General features: G+C 38.6%; 1 protein-coding gene across 3 annotated transcripts in view; it reads right to left on the bottom strand.

The window, feature by feature from the left end:
• eps15 (epidermal growth factor receptor pathway substrate 15) overlaps nucleotides 1–19,856 on the bottom strand; it is a 177,650-nt gene that overhangs the window by 98,978 nt on the left and 58,816 nt on the right. For all 3 annotated transcript variants that reach the window (XM_078561141.1, XM_078561142.1, XM_078561143.1), the window contains 2 exons: nucleotides 18,779–18,926; nucleotides 15,384–15,469 (listed from right to left, as the gene is read on the bottom strand). In XM_078561141.1, the coding sequence (XP_078417267.1) occupies nucleotides 15,384–15,469; nucleotides 18,779–18,926 (234 nt within the window). The remainder of the gene's footprint in view (nucleotides 1–15,383; nucleotides 15,470–18,778; nucleotides 18,927–19,856) is intronic.

The raw sequence follows: 19,856 nt of genomic DNA, 5'->3' as shown, positions 1-19,856 counted from the left end.
CATACCCATGTCGTCCTTCTCACTTGTGAACGCCGACACAGAGTATTCATTTAGAACCCTACCTACGTCTTCCGGCCCCACACACAAATTACCACTATGGTCCTTAATGGGCCCTATCCTTTCCCTAGTTATCCTCTTATCTTAATGTACTTGTAAAATAACTTTGGATTTTCCTTTATTTTACCTGTCAATGTTTTCTCATGCCCCCCTTTTTGCTCTCCTAATTTCCTTTTTAAGTTCCCCCTACACATTCTATGCTCCCCTCGGGCTTCTGCTGTTTTGAGACCTTGGTATCTGCCATAAGCCTCCCTTTTTCACTTTATCCAATCCTGTATATCCCTCGACATCCAGGGTTCCCTGGATTTGTTGGTCCCGCCCTTTGTCTTTACTGGAATATGTTGGCCCTGTACTCTCCCTATTTCCTTCTTGAATGAGTCCCACTGCTCTGACGTAGGTTTACCTAAACGTAGCTGCTCCCAGTCCACTCTGGCCAAATCGTATCTGATCTTATTAAAATTGGCCTTCCCTCAATTTAGAACTCTGATTTCTGGCCCATCCTTGTCCTTTTCCATAACAACCTTGAATCTAATGGAGTTATGATCACTAACTACAAAATGCTCCCCCACTATTACCTCTACTACTTGTCCAGCTTCATTCCCTAAAATTAAGTCCAGGACCGCCCCCTCTCTTGTAAGACCTTCTACGTACTGTCTTAAAAAGCTCTCCTGGATGCATTTTAAGAATTCCGCTCCCTCTAAACCTATTGCACTATGACTAACCCAGTTAATGTTGGGAAAGTTGAAAGCCACCACTATCACTACCCTATTATTTTTACACTTCTCTGAAATTTGCCTACATATCTGCTCTTCTATTTCTCTCTGGCTGTTTGGTGACCTATAGTACACTCCCAGCAATGTGATTGCTCCTTTTTTGTTTTTAAGTTCCACCCATATGGCTTCATTTGAGGAGCCTTCTAAGATGTCATCCCTCCTTACTGCTGTAATTGATTCCTTGATCAATATTGCGATACCCTCTCCTCTTTTACCTCCTTCCTGTCTCACCTGAAGACCCTATATCCTGGAATACTGAGCTGCCAATCCTGCCCCTCTCTCAACTATGTCTCTGTGACAGCAATGACATCATACTTCCATGTGTTAATTTGTGCCCTCAACTCATCTGCCTTATTCGTCAGACTCCTTGCATTAAAATAAATACCATCCAACCTTGCCAAACTCCCTTGTGCCTTAACTGGCCTATAATTTCAATGCCTTCCAGATTCACTTGCTCTCTCTTCTAATTTTGGCTGTGTATCTCCCCCTGCTGCACCTCCTCTCAGGATCCTATCCCCTGCCAAATTAATTTAAACCCTCCCCAAAAGCACTAGCAAACCTCCCTGCAAGAATGTTGGTCCCATTCCAGTTCAGGTGCAACCCATCCGCCTTGTACAGGTCCCACCGCCCCCAGAAACGGTCCCAATGTCCCAGAAATCTAAAGCCCTCCCTCCAGCACCATCTCTCCAGCCACACATTCATCTGGTCTAATCTCCCATTTCTATACTCACTAGTGCATCAGTGAATAAGGTCAATTCAGAGAAAAACGATAAAAACATATTTTTTGTTCATTCACAGGATGTGGACATCGCAGGCTAGGCCAGCATTTATTGCCCATCCCTAATTACAAACATACGAAATAGAAGCTGGAGTAAGCCATTTGACCCCTCAAGCCTGAAGAAATCAAATTGGCAAAAGTAATCTGAAGGACATGTTCAATGAATACATTTGAGGCAGTTTCCTAGAAGGATACATTGTGGAACCAACCACAGAAGAGGCTGTTTTAGATCTTGCTTTGTATTACGAGGCAAAGTTAATTAGTAATCTCATTGCAAAGAATCCTGTGGGGAAGCAATCTTGATATGATGAATTTTACATCAAGTTTGGGTATGACATACTAAAGTCCATAACTAGAGTATTAAACTCAAACAAAGCCAGCTACATAGACATTGAGGTTGGCTAAAGTAGATCTGGAAATTATATTTATATATAATATTAAAAAGTATGACAATCATCAAGCAATGGTGGACATTTTTTTAAAAATTCATAATTCCCAACAAATACACATCCCATTAGGCAATAAAAACTCCTCAGGAAAAGTTATCCAACAGTTGGTTAACTAATGAGGTGAAGGATAATATTAAATTAAAAAATGATAATGCCAAGATGGATAATAAGTCTAAAGTTTGGGAGAATTATAGAAACCAGCAAAGATTTACCAAAAAATTGATAAAAGAGAGAGAAAATAGGAGTAAAATTTCAAGAAATATACAAACTGATTGTAAGAGCCTCTACAAGTATGGTAGAGTCTAACAAAAGTAAAGGTTGGCACCTTAGAGGCTGAAACAGCAGAAATTATACTGGCGAGTAAAAAATTGGCAGAGATGTTAATCAAATATTGAGTGCTTGTCTTCACTGTATAAGACACAAAAAACATACCAGCAATAATGGGGAGCAAAGGGTCTAATGACAGTGAAGAACGGTAATGAACATTAGCGAAAAAAAGGTCTTACATAAATTAATGGGATGAAAAGCCAACAAATGCTCTGGACCTGATGATCTATATAACTAGGGTTCTAAAAGCAGTGGCTGCAAAGATAATGGATGCACTTTGTTTAGATGCTTTTACAGAATGTGGGTGTAACTGGCAAGGTCAACATTTGTTGTCAACCCTAATTGTGATCTTTCAGAATTCTCTAAATTCTGGATTAGTCCCAGTAGATTCAAATGTAGCACCTCTATTCAAGAAATAAGGGAGAGAGAAAATAAGGAATTACAAGCCAGTTAGCCTGACATCAGCCATCAGGAAAATGCTGGAGTCTATTTTTAAGGAGGTGATAACAGGACACTTAGAAAATTGTAATATGATTTAGACAGAGTCAACATGGTTTTATGAAAGGGAAACTGCTTGGCAAATCTGTTAGGAGTTTTGTAAAGATGTAGCTAGCAGGGTAGATAAAGGGACCCAGTGGATGGAGTATATTTGGATTTTCAAAAGACATTCAGTAAGATGCCACATGAAAGGTTGTTGTATGAGCCTCAAGCATTTTGTAGTGATATATTAGCATTGGATAGAGGATTGGTTAAAAACAGAAATGAGGGTAGGATTAAACAGGTTGGCAGGCTGTTGCTAGTAGGATGTTGCAAAGATCAATGCTGGGGCCTCAGTTATTTACAATCTACATTAATGACTTATATGAAGGGACCAAGTGTAACATATCCAAGTTTGTTAATGATGCAAAGCTTAGTGAAAAAGCAAGCTATGAAGCGGACACAAAGAGTCAACAAAGTGATACAGGTGGGTTAAGTGAGTGGGCAAGAAGGTGACAGATGGAGTATCATGTGGGGAAATGTGAGGTTTTCACTTTAAAGGAAGAATTGAAAATCAGATTTTTTAGCAATGGTGAACTTTTAAATGTTGGCATTCAGAGGGATTTGGGTGTCCTTGTACATGAAACACAGGAAGTTAACATGCAAGCAATTAAGAGGGCAAATGGTATGTTGGCCTTTACGGCAAGGCAGTTGGAGTACAAGATTAAGGAAGTCATGTTTCAATTTTTTTCCCCCAAAGAATTGTGTAAAACAACTGATTGGAAACTACTAGAAACTTGGGAAATGATTTCATCAGTTTGGTTAACTGATTGAACTTTAGATGTTCAGACTCATAATCTAAATTCAGCTCAAAGCCTCATAGCTCTGCTGGCAAGCCCAAGCTTTAGGGAAAGGCAGAGGCTTGCAAGTAAAATTTGAATGAAAGTATTAAAAAAATACAAAAGATAAATAAATAAATATATTTAATCATGTTATTATGATATAGGTAATTGTTTGAAATTTTAATTGTTATGAAATTTGAGCAATAGTACAGCAACGTCCTGCAGCCAGATTTTGCAATTACTGAGCAATAAGTTACATAGATAGTTTTTACTGTAAATAAGGTCATAGGAATTTATAAAATAATGAGAGGTCACCATTTGCAGACACAAAGTGTGTGCAGACACAAGGGCCCAGAATTTCCACTCGGTTGTGCTGGGTTCATCTACGCTATTCACCCAGAATCGGACAAACCAAAGAAAGTGAAAGGAATTTCAAGCACAAATTATGTCCAGCACAAATCAAGCTTCTGCAATCTTTTGCACTTGTTTAACAAACATTGTGCCGGAAGCTGGCGTCACCAACAAAACTGGTCAGGCCCCAGATCAAGTTAATCACTGTAGCAAGTTTCCGCTAATTGCACCTATTTGCAGGCCTTCGAGGACACTCTCAAAATTAAGCTTTTTGTTAGGCACAAAGGACACTAATAGGCACATTTCATATGTTTTTTTAAAAAAAAGGTTTGTGAAGAAACTGACTACTGTACAACAATATAACTAGTAAATAGTTCTGTGTAGATTTTATTTTAAATAAGTTTTTTTCAATTATTTAAAATCCAGCTACTGAGATCTGTGGACCAGACACTGATTAAAAATGCTTATCATTTGTGATTTCATCTGTATTAATAAAACTGCACCAGTTTACCACTCCCAAATATATCAAGGAGCATTTTTAATGGAATTTCTTTTTAAAAATTACATTCTAAAATTCTGCCCAATTGTGCTACTTCACAGAAGATTTTATGTTCATTGGTGTACAAATGAGTTTGAACAGAAACTAAGCAAAAAAAAAACCTTAGTATTAGCTTCCCCTTTCATACTAATCTGTTTCCTCACCTCTCCCTTGCTTTGCTGTCATGAGCCTCATCTTTACTCCTGTATCCACTTCCTCCCATTTCCACTGCTTCTTCCAAGAGAAGGTGGTAAGAGATCACACCTCCCTTCACCTTAATGCGTTACCCTCCTTCACATCCTTCCTATTTCTTTCAAAAAGGCTTTGTTTAATGTCAAAATCTGACTGACTTGATTTTTGTAATCAACTAAGAATGAGGAAAGATGGTCTCTCTCACTTACATATAGGTTTCGGTAATTAGATCAGGTTTCACAGTCATAAGCAATTAGCATTTACCATTTCTAACAATCAACAAAACACAGGTAAGAATTACTTGGATTCAAAGTTAGTTGAACTATTGTTGTTAATCAAGACTGTCTCTCCCCTTCTCATTTTAACACCAGTCATTCAATTAACAAAATATACCTGTTGAAGTTAACAGAGTAAAGAAAAACTACAACTTGTAATCAGTAATAAAAACAAAAAACTGCGGATGTTGGAAATCCAAAACAAAAACAGAAATACCTGGAAAAACTCAGCAGGTCTGGCAGGATCGGCAGAGAAGAACAAAGTTGACGTTTCGAGTCCTCATGTTGAAGGGTCATGAGGACTCAAAATGTCAACTTTGTTCTTCTCCGCCGATGCTGCCAGACCTGCTGAGTTTTTCCAGGTATTTCTGTTTTTGTTTTGTAATCAGTAAATTGTTTTTTGCTCCTCTCTTACACATGGCTACTGTTTAAAAAAACACTACTATAGATGTTACCTGATTAAAGCTTTTCCAATATGTCATCTAGATTTTCTTCTGATTGAAGATTGTTAGAAGCTAAAAGGAAGTACACCTGACCGAACAATACTGGGAAATTAGTTACACTGCATACCTCAAACTGCACATTCCAAATCCCTGTAGTCCTGGAATCCTTTTCCTTTCAGGTGCTTAATCAATTCCTTTTTGAAAGCCATAATTGAATCTGCCTCCATCACATGCTCAGGTAGAGCATTCCAGATCCTAACCACTCACTGCATAAAAAGGTTTATCCTCATGTTGCTTTAGGTTCTTTTGCCAATCATCTTAATACCCATTAGTTCAGTTCATGATGGAGAGCAGTAGCGGAGTGGTCACCCTACTCGGCTAGTAATCCAGAGACCTGAATCAACGATCAGGAGACAAGAATTCCTTTCCCGCAAGAGAACTTAAACTCAGTTAATTAAATAAACTGGATTGTTGTTAATAAAAAATATGATGCACTAATGTCCTTCAGGGAACAAAATTATCCTTACCTTGTCTGGCTTATAAGTGATTCCAAACCCAAATCAATGTGGTTGACTCTTAATTTCCCTCTGAAATGGCCTAGCAAGGCACTCAGATATATTCAAGGCAGTGGCTCACCACCAACTTCTCAAGGGTAATTCAGATGGGCAATAGGACATGACATTATAGCACTGACATATGGTTAGCATACTATTTTGACCTGCTTACTTCTTGGCTTGAAATTGGATGAGCTATTAGCTTGTTTGGTATTTGTGCTATCTTATCTACCTAAAAAAAGGAAACACTGAAAAAATTCAACACAAATAAAGTTAATGTGACTGCATCACCAAATAATGGAGTTAATGAGAATGAAAAAAAGGAGTCCCTGAAAATTAAAAAGCAACCCTTGAGAAAATCTCAAAAAGAGCCCTCGAAAAAAAAAATTGACCACTGCCCCTGTTTATCAAACCCAGGGTCCTGTATACCTTTTTACCACTTTCATAACCTGATCTGTTATCTTCAATGATTTGTGCACATGCACCCCGAGATCCCTCTTTTATTGCACCCCCTTTAGCATTGTATCCTTTAGTTTATATTTCCCCTCCTTATTCTTCCTACCAAAATGCATCACTTCATTATCTATACCTTGTTTAAATTTCATCTGCCATGTGTTCATCCAATTCACCAGCCTGCCTATGTCCTCTTAAAGTCCATCATTGTCCTCTTCACAATATTTCCAACTTTTATGTCATCTACAAATTTCAAAATTGTGCCCTGTACACACAAGTCTTATTCATAAATATATATATCAAGAAAAACTCTGGTCCTAGTGCTAATCCCTGCGGAATCCCACTGTATACTTTCCTCCCGACCAAAAAACAACCGTTCAGCACTAAACTCTGCTTTCTGTCACTCAGCCAACTTTGTATCCTTGCTGCCATTGTTCTTTTTATTCCATGGGCTTCAAATTTGCTGGCCAGCCAGCTATGTGGCAAATTATCAAATGCCTTGTGGAAGACGATATACACATCACCCACATTGCCCTCATGAACCCTCTCCATTACTTCATTAAAAATTTGTCTTTAACAAATCCATGCTGGCTTGCCTTAATTAATCCAGACTTGTCCAAATGACTTTTAATTTTGTCCTGGGTTATCATTCCTAAACGCTTTCCCAGCATTGAAGTTAAATTGACTGACACGTAGTTGCTTGGTTTATCTTTACACCCTTCTTTGAACAAGGGTGTAAACATTTGCATTTCCCCAGTCATTTTATACAATCCCTGTATCTACAGAGGATTGGAAGATTATGGCCATTATTTCCACGGTTTCCACCCTTACTTCCCATAGTATCCACAGATGCATTCTGGTGACTTATCAACTTTAGGCGCAGCCAGCCTTTCTAATATTTCCTCTCTATCAATTTTTAGCCCATCCAGTATTTTAACTACCTCTTCTTTCACCATGATTTTGGCAGCATCATCTTCCTTAGTAAAGACAGATGCAAAGTACTCATTTAGTACCTCAGTCATGCCCTCTGCCTCCTTGAGTAGAACACCCTTTTGGTCCTTGATCAGCTCCATACCTCCCTTTACCATCCTTTTATTATTTATATGCTTATAGAAGACTTTTGAATTCCCTTTCCAGTTAGCTGCCAGTCTCTTCTCATACTCTCTCTTTGCCTCTCTTAAGTCCTTTGTCACATCATGTCTGAACTTTCTATACTTAGCCTGCTTAGTTGTACGGCATTACCAACCTGGTAATTCTAATGATAAATGTGGAAAAGCCACCCAATGACCTCAACATTAATGACATAGGAAGTTATTAGGAAAAATAATTGCAAATATTTCACTTGATGCCAAACTAATGCCACTCAAGAAGACTTAAGACACTGGTGATGAAAAAAATGTATTTTTATTTTTGTTGAATTTTAATTCATGAAGCATTCAAATAACCAGTGTATATTAGGCATGTGAAGACAAGTTCTGGTTTGTAGGAAATGTAGGTCCACTTATAGGAATGGTAGGTAATGCTAAACCCAAGAAAACGTGCAGTATAAATCCAAAAAAAGACAACACCTATGAACTGCTGCCACTAATCTGCACATTCCCTTTCCTGTCAGGAGGGCAAGACCACTAGATCATTGCTGTAGCAATCATTGTTCAGTAAACGATGGACAAAAGTTCAGCTGTGGAGGTTGTGCCTATTCCACTCTCCCCAAGATAGAGCACCCATTACCACAAAGTGTCTCTTTTATGGTCTAACTGTAACACAGATACAACTTCTCCCATATAGTGTCAATGGGGATTTAAAACCCTATCCTTCAATTTACAGATCATCAAAACAGTATTATAAGCCACTTTCTAACTAGTCCCACTTACCAATATTACAGTGAAAGTTTAGGGACCTTTCTGCAACCTAATAATGATTGGCACCAAACCCTGGAGATAGGATATTTTTGTTCAGCCTTCAGGAAATGCTTTCCAATAGCTGTTGTGTCAAGGTTCAGCTAGTTCATCTGTTTTAAGGGGCACAGTATGAGCTTATTTAGGCGGTGTTCAGGAGAATGATTGTAATACACTCACATTTAAATCCTGTAGTCATCATCTACACTAATCATCATGTTTCTTCTGGTGCCTGCAGTTCACTTAGTGAGGGCTCAATTAGTGATACTCTTTCGAGTTATCAACAATCACAGATTGCAACTCTTTTGAGTACAATCACAGTTCTTGGTTTCCGGGAGTGGGACATGAACCCACAACCCTCTGATTCAAAGGCGAGGGTGCTATGAACTGAGCCACAGCTGACACCTCTTTAGTGTCTGACCAATTAGCGTGGCTTAGTAATAGGATCTAAAGGGCTAAATGTCACTGGGAGCAAGGATCCTTTTCATTTAGTTCCACATGAACCTGTAAGTGAATTTATAAACTGCTAACTTTTAGCTGATTAAGCATCATTAGTATCTTTGCGTAGATCTGTGGGGGTGGGGGGGGGGGGTTGCTCCCAAATCTTGTCTTTGCAAATCTGTATCTAAGCTCTCTGGATTTGGGTTACTGGGTGAGTCCTTACAAGGAGAGCACACACTCAAATAGAAACACTATCTGTTTAAACTCTTGGAGAATCAAGCATGGTGATTGCCTTCTGTTTGTGTCAGACACCTTGGTGACCAAACTGGTTAATCAATCACTGGGTAAAATACATACTTTGTTATGTTTACAAGATATTGACTTTTCACAAATTCAAGTGGTCATCTTACTGGAATAAATTTTATTCATTTCCCTAAAAGAAGAAGCAATTCATTCTCATGAGAAACTCACTAGTAAACTCTGTGTTGAAATAGACTAGTTCTTATTCCTACTCCTATTCATCATGGCTAAATCATACATTTTCAAACCAGGGTCCCCAGACCCAGAATTCATTCAAAACGTTCACTTTTGCATACTGCTTGAAAAAATTCTATAATAGCATTTTTTTCCTGAAGTTAGCACAGAGAGTCCTGAGAAGTGTGACAATATTGGCACGGGCACCTTATATAGAAAGGTTTGACTATCAAGCATGAAATGAATGGCCGATATAGCTGCATTTGGTAAAGATGTGCAAAATGGCTCAGGGATTATGTTTCAATGCAAATTATGCACTTAATTTATTACATTGATTTGCTTTGTTGTCAAATGAGACTGTTGCAGCACAATTGCAAAGAAAGAAAGAACAACCAGGCACATGTGACAGTGAGAGCAAGAGCATGCATGTGAGATAAAGATAGAGAACTAGACACAGAAAAACTCTGACAAAGTTTTTTTTTTAAAAAAACAGAAAGCACCCAAAAGCAAACAATGAAATGACAATTAATTTTTGGAAGTTAAAATCATTTTACAAAAAACATCATTTTAGCAGCACTTTGAAGTTAAAAAATTCTTTCGAGTTATCAACAGTCACAGATTGCAACTCTTTTGAGTACAATCACAGTTCTTGGTTTCCGGGAGTGGGACATGAACCCACAACCCTCTGATTCAAAGGCGAGGGTGCTATGAACTGAGCCACAGCTGACACCTCAACTTTGAAGTTAATAAGTAAAGTAGCTTGTAGTTGGGCTAAAGTATTAGTTACAAGGCTGCTAATGGCTTTGTGAGCTGACACGAAATGTGCGAACCTTATAGACTAGGTTCTATCTCCAATCTATGCTGACAAAACTCTCACAACTGATCATTAACCAGTGACTCCTGCAGGAAGTATGAGAGTGTGCATGAATTGAATGGTAAATGAGGATTGAATCAATCATAGAATAGAATCATAGAATGGTTACAGCACTGGTCATTTAGCTGTCATATCCATGCCAGCTCTCTGCTAGAGAAACTCACCCAGCCCTATTCACCTGCCTTTCCCCATAGTCCCGTAAATTTTTTCTCTCCACACAATTATCCAATTCACTTTTGAAGGCTTTGATTGAATCTGCTTCCACCACACTCTCAGGGAGTGCATTTCAAATCCTAATCACTCACTGTGTAAAGAAGCTTTGACAATCACTTTAAATCGATGTCCTCTATTTCTCGATCCTTCCACCAATGGAATCAGTTTCTCCCTATGTACTCTGTGCAGACCCTACACAGACATCATTGGCTTAGTATTAAATCTATGCTTATGGAATTAACATGCTCCAGGACCTCTTGAGTATGTGACCTTGTCCTAAGGATACATCTGAGACAACAAGGGTGGAAACGGTTCAGCCTTTTCTCTCGCCCAGCATATGTTGTCCAGGTCTCACTACTTTAGAGGAGTGCACTCAGGACACAGGCTTGGCAGGCTCGCTGTTTGGTGTTCAGTCAGGTTGCTGTTGGTCCACACTCTCTTTCTCAGCTTGGACATAACAGCTGCAGCTTTCGCAGTGTAAACGTAGACTTCTGCATCGAATGACAGATTGCTGATGATTGCGGAGCCTAGATAGGTGAAGCTATCAGCAACCTCCAAAGTCACATTATCAATGCTGATTGATGGTGATATGGCAACATTCTGGACCTTGACTTGTCTTCCTGAAGCTGATAATCAAACCAAACTCCTTACAGGTGTGAGAGAGCCTGCCCATTTGCCGCTGAAGGTGTTCCTTAGTATGGAATGTTAATGCAGCATCAAGTGCAAAGTTGTAACCAGTAGTTAATGGCGCAGTACCTGGCAGTTTGTCGGACTTTACTTCGGCAGCTCTTAATGTATTCAGGGTCTTTTCACTTAGATCTCTCTCGCTATTAATGAGAGCAGAGTGCTTGGCTTCAATGACATGTTTCATTAGAGTGATGTTGCCCTCAACCAGTTAGTGATTTTCCACCCTTGCTTCCCATTTATCAAAAGAGTGGCATTGGAAGATGTCATCAACAGTGCTATCAAGCAACACTTACTCAGCAACAACCTGCTCACCAACGCTTAGTTTGGGTTCCGCCAGGGCCACTCAGCTCCAGCTCTCATTATGACATTGATTGAAACATGGACAAAAGAGCTGAATTCCAGAGGTGAGGTGACAGTGACTGCCCTTGACATCAAGGCAGCATTAGACCGAGTATGGCATCAAGAACCCTAGCAAAATTGAGGTCAATAGGAATCAGGGGAAAACTCTCCACTGGCTGGAGTCATACCTAGAACAAAGGAAGAAGTTATGAATGTTGATGGCCAATCATCTCAGCCTCAGGACATCATTGCAGGGTTCCTGAGGATAGTGACTGGGGCTTAATCATTTTCAGCTGTTTCATCAATAAATTTCCTCCAACATAAGGTCAGAAGTGGGGATGCTCCCTGATGATTCCAAAATGTTTGGTATCATTCATAACTCCTCAGATACTGCAGCAGTCCGTGCCCGCATACAGCAAGACCGAGACAACATTCAGGCTTGGACTGGTAAATGGCAAGATTGATTGGCTATCTCACTACTGTTTGAAGGATCTTGCTGTGCACAAATTAGCTATGTTTGCCTACAAAACTATGATTATACTTCAAAATTGAAGGGCTTTAGGACATGCTGTGCACACAAAAGACTCCATAAAAATACAAGCTTTTTATTGCTTCTTTAAAAACATGTAATATAGAATATCTAGCACATACCCAGAAATGGTTTTAGTACCTTTCTATCTGCTAGCTTCAAAACACAATCATTGTACAGATAGTCAAGGTATATTCCATCGAAAGGGAAAGGCAAGGCAAACAAATCCAGAGCTCCCTGGATGAAAAAGGAGATAGAAATTAAGATAAAGAAGAAAACGTGCGCTTATGACAGATGTCAGGTAGAAAATACAATTGAGAACCAAGAGGAAGACAGAAGGTTCAGAGGGGAGGTGAAAAAGCATATTAGAGAAGTGAAGAGGGATTATGAGAAAAGACTGGCAGCCAGCATAAAGCATAAAAATCCCAAAGTCTTCAATAGGCATATAAATAGTAAAAGAGTGGTAAAAGGAGGAGTAGGGCCGATTAGGGGCCTAAAAGGGAATTTACACATGGACGAAGGGGCCTTTGCTAAGGTATTAAATGAATACTTTGCAGCCACCTTTACCAAGGAGGTACCCAAGATACGGTGACAGACGAGGAGACTGTTCAAAATTGATAAGGAGGAAGTGTTGAATACACTGTTGGTACTTAAAGTTGACAAGACACCAGGACCGGACGAGATGCATCAAGGATATTGAAGGAAGTGAGAGTAGAAATTGCAGGGGCACTGGCCACAATTTTTAAGTCTTCCCTGGACCCTCCCCTAGACCTCCTAGGGGAGGTGCCAGAGAACTGGAGAATTGCAAAAATTATGCCCTTGTTCAAAAAAGGTTGCAAGGATAAGCCCAACAATTGCAGGCCAGTCAGTTTAACATCAGTGGTGGGCAAGATTCTAGAAACAATTATTCGGGGTAGAATTAGTAGTCACATATAAAAATATGGGTTGATAAGGAAGAGCCAGCATGGATTTCTAAAGGGGAAATCGTACTTAACTAACTTGCTGGGGTTTTTTGAAGAGCTAACAGAAAAGGTCAATGTTGATTAGGTGTACATGGACTTTCAAAAGGCATTTGATACAGTGCCACACAACCAACTTGTGAGAAAAGTTACTGCTTATGGAATAAAAGAGACAGTAGCAACGTGGATGCAAAATTAGCCGAGAAACAGGAAGCAGAGAGTAATGGTCAGTGGATATTTTTCGGGCTGGAGGAAGGTTTGTAGTGGAGGTCCCCAGGAGTCGTTATTGGGACCCTTGCTTTTCCTGATGTATATTAATGATCTTGGTGTGCAGGGGATAGTTTCAAAGTTTGCGGAGTGTTTAAATTGTGAGGAGAACAGTGTAGAACTTCAAAAGGACATAGACAAGTTGGTGGAGTGGGCAGATAGGTGGCATATGAAGTTCATTGCTGAGAAGTGTGAAGTGATGCATTTTGGTAGGAAGAACACGGACCGACAATATAAAATAAGGGGTGAAATTTTGAAAGAGGTGCAGGGGCACAAAGGCCTGGGTGTATACATGCATAGATCATTGAAGGTGGCAGGACAGGTGGAGAGCGCAGTTAATAAAGCAAACAGTATCCTGGGCTTTATTAATAGGGGCATAGAGTACAAGAGCAGAGAGATTATGCTGAATTTATATAAGACACTCATTCGACCTCATCTGGGTATTGTGTACAAATCTGGGTGCCTCACTATAGGAAGATCTGAACACATTAGAGAGTGCTGGAGAGGTTTACAAGAATGGTTCCAAGGATGAGAAACTTCAGCTATGAGGATAGATTGGAGAGATTGGGACTATTCTCCTTGGAGAGAAGGCGGTTAGGAGGAGATTTGATCGAGGTGTTCCAAAATCATGAGAGCCTGGACAGAGTAGATAGGTAGAAGCTGTTCCCACTAGTAAAAGGATCAAGAATGAGAGGGCACAGGTTTAAAGTGATTTGCTAAAGAAGCAAATGTGACGTGAGAAAAAACATTTTCACGCAACAAGTGGTTCGAGTCTGGAATGCACTGCCTAGAAGTGTGGTGAAGGCAGGTTCAATCGAGGCATTCAAAGGACATTAGATGATTATTTGAATAGAAACAATGTGCAAGGGTACAGGGAAAAGGCAGGGCAATGGCACTAGGTCACAATGCTCATTTGGAGAGCTGGTGCAGACACAATAGGCTGAATGGCCTCCTTCTGTGCCATTAAAATTCTGATTGGATTTACAAACAAAATATAAAACTATTTTAAGACTGTCTGAGAAAACTGGATAGCCCAAAACAACATCACTCTATGTTTATGCAAAAATAGAGCACCACAGGAACCCAGAAGGTACTAAACATTTTCAGGGGCCAGGAAATACAATTGTTGGATACTGGGGTTTTTGCTGACAACTCACCCACATCTTTCCTGATCTCAGCTGAGCTATTGGAGATGGAGACGTCATCAGTGCCTAGTGGAATTTAGATGTTTCCCAACAGAAAATGTGAAAAAATATGTACTAGTAACTAAAACAACTTGTACTGCTCTCAAGTTCCCCTGGTGACTGATTAAGCAATGTTACTGTCACAGCCATCTGAACAGATTGTTTACTTCCCCTTTCTCAGTTGTGATGGGGTCAAGCAAAACATAACTACAAATAGGGAAAGGGGAAGAGACAAATAATTTTTTTAATTGTATAATTAATTCATGAGTTTTTACTTGTAAATGTGCTTTACAATACAATATTTGGCACATCATAACATTCAAGGCTATGGGCCAAGTGCTGGTAAATGGGATTAGGTAGGTAGGTCAGGTGTTTCTCACATGTCGGTGCAGACTCGGTGGACCAAAGGGCCTCTTCTACACTGTGATTCTGTGAAGACTTATTCTAAAATACTGTGCTCATAAAACCTGATTTTAAATATGCTCAAGAGTCAAAAATCATCAAACAGCAGATCCTTCATTAAAATGCTCTCATCTCCTCAACAGGTCTGCAATTTTTGCAGGTTGTGATAAGGAAGAAGGCAAAGGGTGAATGCAGCGTTTTGTCGGCCAATAAAAATATCCTATGCTGATCCAGCAACTCTTAGTGACATTTTGCTTTGTGCACACAATTATGAGGTTGTTTTTTTTAATTTGTTCATGGGATGAGAGTATCACTGGCAAGCCCAGTATTTATTGCCCATCCTTAATTGCTCTTAAGATGGTGGTGGCAAGCCAACTTCTTGAACTGTTGCAGTCTAAAAACAATAATGTGTACTTGAATGTATTTACCAGTAATTATAATATAAGGCCTAAGTGAACTAAAAGAATAATTGCCATCACTTTTAGAGTTATTTTATAGAATGGCAAATAATTACAATGTTAAACAATCACACAATTTGACACAGCTTTGCCCATTGGAGGTACTTTTGTACAATGCAGCTGCATATATAAAGTGACAACATTTTGTTTACCTGTGAAGATCAGCAATTTCATTGTGTATAGAATCAAGTTCTTTGATGGCTGAAAAGTCAGTTATAGTGTTCAGGGTTGCTCCATTCTGTGAAAAGCAAGTTTTAGGTTATTTAAGCATCTAACTTCTAACACTTCACAGCATTTAAGTTATAAACAGGTTTAAGTTCAATACTTTAGTTCATCCATGAAATAAATTATCATTTTGTAGCTTAATAAGAACTTATGTAAAATCAACTTTCTAAGGCATAATTCTGGGTCTGAACTCACCCAACAAACAGTCTGCTGCTCCAACATATCAACCAACACAAAGTGACCAAAATTGGCTCAACAACACCATCAGGCATCAAATCCAATGGGATGACCTACCAAATGACATGTATACTTTAATTCTGTGCACCAGATTAAAGTACATGTATCTGTTTGCCAATGAAGCAGCACAACAATTGGTTGTAACCAAAGACAACTATAACAATGTTAGATATCCTACACATGACCCTAATGCTAACTGGAAGCACAGAGAAACTGGGCAAGAGTTTGTCCAGTCTGAACAAGAGTTTATTAATGCTGTCCTCTGCCAGTTCTCCCTGCACCCGTAGCACTGTTCTTTAATCTTGTTAGTTAATGTGTTAATTCAAAACAATAACAGATTATTTAGTTTAATGGGAAGAAAAGTTTAGTTTAGCACGGAACTCCTTTGGAAGATTGTGAAACTTGAATTCTTTTCTTGGTAGATTAAATAACTTTTTACCAAAATTGTGCTTGATGAAAATCTTAAGTGAATAAAAAAGAGCAGTCTGAAAAAGAAATGTCTGCTTTCATGACCAAAAGATGATGAACAAAGGTGATAGATTAAACAGTAAATAATAATGCTAACCTTGCGTTTTTAACGAAGAAGTGTTACAATAGGCTTCCAACGTTATTCACATATTATGGACATCAAAGCAGTGCAGCAAGGATGACTGGCACAGTGAGAAAGGCATAGAGCCTGTAGCAAAGCAGAGGCCAGTAGAATGCAAGAAAGAAAGGTTTAGCAAGAATTAGTAAAGCTACAAAACAGAATTGGATTAATTATGGAAAATCAAACTTCCAAGAACCACATTCTTAATGAATTTTTGCTTTGGGTCAAGCAGCATCTCAACAAAATGAGAATCAGAAGTTCCAGAACAAGGAGTACTATAAAACACAATTATTCAAAAGAATCAGTCACATACCCAGAAAATGTATTTTTACTTGTAATCATACTGTTTCACTAAGATACATTAATGTCCAAAGTGACCTGAAATTCAGTAAGGAATTAATAAGAGAACCCTGAGACAAAGGAAGCATTAGACTGTCACCAACACACTTTTCTCCTTCAGGAGAATTTCTGGTGGAAGTTTTTATTTAATTGCAGAAAGTTCTTCCCCTCCACTGTTTATTTTCTCCCCTTACTGGAGCCCTACTCTTGAGACATTGCAACAGGAAAAGAGGATTAAATCTCCTGCCCGCCAAACCAATGTGCAACAATTGGAGAAAAATGTTGTACCACCAGCTAAAATAACAGAATTACTATGCTATAATATTCCTAATTTATAGGTTACCAAAATAACAACATTTCCAAAAGAATACATATTTTAAAATATAACAATTTAAAATCACAAACAAAAATAGAAAATGCTGGAAACATGCAGCAGTTAACACTTGAAAGGAGAAAGACAAACTAATGTTGGTGTCTTGGACAGTGTTCTTCTTCAGAAGATCAAGGGATATACAAAACATTGTCAGAATAAGAGGGAAGAAAGGGAATGGATGGAAAACTCAATCAAATAGCACCACAATCATAAATGGAAACATTAACAAAATCAATAGATTGTTAGATAATACGAGGAATAATTCTAAATACACAATAGATAAATGGTAAAACACAACAGGAAGTTACAATTAATTAAAGCTATGAGAAACTTAACCTTGGAAAATGCAAAAAATTTTTAAAAACTGAACAAAAAAGCACACAAACTGGAATTAAAATTGAATGACCAGAATAGCATATAAGACCAAAGGAAAGTCAGAGCAGGAATATGGAATCAAGTGAAAGTGAAGAGCAATCTCTTTGTTGTGAAAGGAAGTGGTTGAGAGTGCAAGCACTGTAAATGTACAGTGTTTTGGCCAAGTTTAGCAGAAGCTTCAGAAACAGGGTTTGATATTTCTGCTGGGTATACCAATTCTTAATATGGACTTGAGTAACTTCGGCACTTGGCTGCATCTGAATGCCAGCATTTTGATTATATTTTCAAATCTGTCTTGATTGACTTTCCTTTCTTAAAAAAAAATCCACCATTTTTTGCTGTTTTGAAGGGGAGCATTCATTATATTAGTGTGTTCCATGTGTCTATTTCTTGTTTGAAAGTGTCTTCTACTTTTGTGTCCCCAGCATCACTCGTGTTTTTCACTCCTCCTCTTTCTTTCTGATTCTATTAAGATGCTTGTTTCCCCTCAGTATTCCGTTCTGAGGAGGGCTGTTGTTCAAAATGTTAACCTGTCTTGTTCTTTCTGACAGATACTGACTTGCTTGTGTTCCCAGCAATTTTTTTGTCATAATAAACTCATGATGTCTACCATTTGCGTGACAAAACTCTACATTCTATGATTCACAAGGATACCAAACAAATTAAGAGCAGTTAGCTTTCTTTAATACAGAAAATTAAAAGCAAGATGGATGGGACTATCATGAGTTGTTTATATAGTCAGCAGAATCTAGAAAATATGCAAAAAGCTTGTAACAGCTCAGAATCAGCTTTGAAATTCTTATTCATCAAGAATTTTGCAATCTATATTATTGCTGGAATCAATTTTATAGCACGTATTACACCAGTTTCATATTTCTACTGATACACTTTTGAATGAAACTTGTTTCTTCCATTTCCTCAAACAGGAAGTATTCCTCAAGTATTTTCTAAAGAAATGTCCATTTCGTTTATGGCTGCTGAGTTTCCACCTTTAGCCTTGCATTATATGGCAGGAAGGAAATGGAAAGGGCAGAAGATGTATAAGAAGAATGTATGAAACCATCATATGACAGGAATGGGGCATTTTAGTGGAAGTAACAGTTGTTCACTAATATATTCACAATCCCTTACACCAGTCATGCAATCGCACACTTTCCTAAATCAACAAAAATATCACAAGATTCAAGATTAGAACGATAAGAATTCAACAATAATTTTATTTGAATTGTTTTGGACATACCTAAATCTGAATCATTGTTCAGATCAGCGCAGTTAGTTTTATTTATCCTGAAAATGAAGTTAAGGGCCAGTGTTGGAACAAGTAGGTTAGCCCACATCATCCTCATAAGAGCTGTTCAAAGCTGGTCACATCACTGCAGTGCTAAAGTCATGCCAAAAAAACTCTTTACCTTTTGTGCACTGTCAGGAGGCATCATCTCTGCTGTGAGAACCTGAGGTGGATCAACGCCTTTTGTTATCTTCTGGTTTATTAAATGTAATGCCAAGGCAAACTGCTCCTTTGCAAGTTTTCCACAATCATTTGTATCACAGAGTGCCCTGTGAAGGGAGAAAATTAAGGCAGCTCAACAGGTCTGCTAATTTGTATCAAGTAAGCAGGATTAACTTAATTTAGATTTGGGTCATTTTACTTTCAATTCCCACGGTTGAAATTGCAATAATGGGTGGAATTTTATGGCCCTGTCGTTGCGGGGGTGGGGCATTAAAAATGCAATGAGCCCTTCAAAATTCCATTGACTTTGGCTGGACTGGAAGATCCTGCCGATGGGAGGGTCATAAAATTCTGCTTTTGTCATATAGTTTTGCACATTTAAACTAAGCTTGAAGCAACAAAAATGAACATAGTTTAACTGCACAGTCGTCAAAATATTAATTTTTAATATATTTCTTAACCCCTCTGAGCCACAAACTATGCAGTGCCAATCGCTAATCAGTGGCCCATGAAAAATTTGCATCAAATCCATTTGAACTGTGGAGAAATACCCAGCAGTACAATCACTGATTCCTTCCAAGCTTGGTTGTGTTTTGAGAAAGAGAATATTGAGTTATAGTGCTGCTTGGTCCTTCACTGGTGAAAGTGAGTAGAGGTGATGAATTAACAATTTCATAGAAAAACATTAAAAACAAACTGGCTTCAGTGTAATTTTTCCTCAGGGGAAAGACAATGATTTCCCACTTCCCTGCCAAAGATGACGATACATGCTAGGGAGTTGAGTTCCACATGATCCAGCGATATCTTGTCTAAGCTGCTTTAGTCATAACTTCAGATGTCTGATGTGTGGAAAACTCTTCTTCAGTAAACTAGGCTAGCGGGCTAATCGTCAACACCACCATGCAGACATGCATAGTTCAAATATCAAATTACCAAGTTTTCCAGAGATGACACTGTTGCAATTTCCTGTCAGGTCTATAAGTTAAGATTCAATTTGACCTTATAGTGTCATCACTTAGTTTTTCTTAGTTCCTTTC

The sequence above is a fragment of the Cetorhinus maximus genome, chromosome 17 (assembly GCF_964194155.1).
Source record: "Cetorhinus maximus chromosome 17, sCetMax3.hap1.1, whole genome shotgun sequence".
Lineage (NCBI taxonomy): Eukaryota > Metazoa > Chordata > Chondrichthyes > Lamniformes > Cetorhinidae > Cetorhinus > Cetorhinus maximus.
The sequence above is the reverse complement of the archived record's forward strand: the minus strand, read 5'-3'. Positions and strand labels throughout refer to the sequence as shown.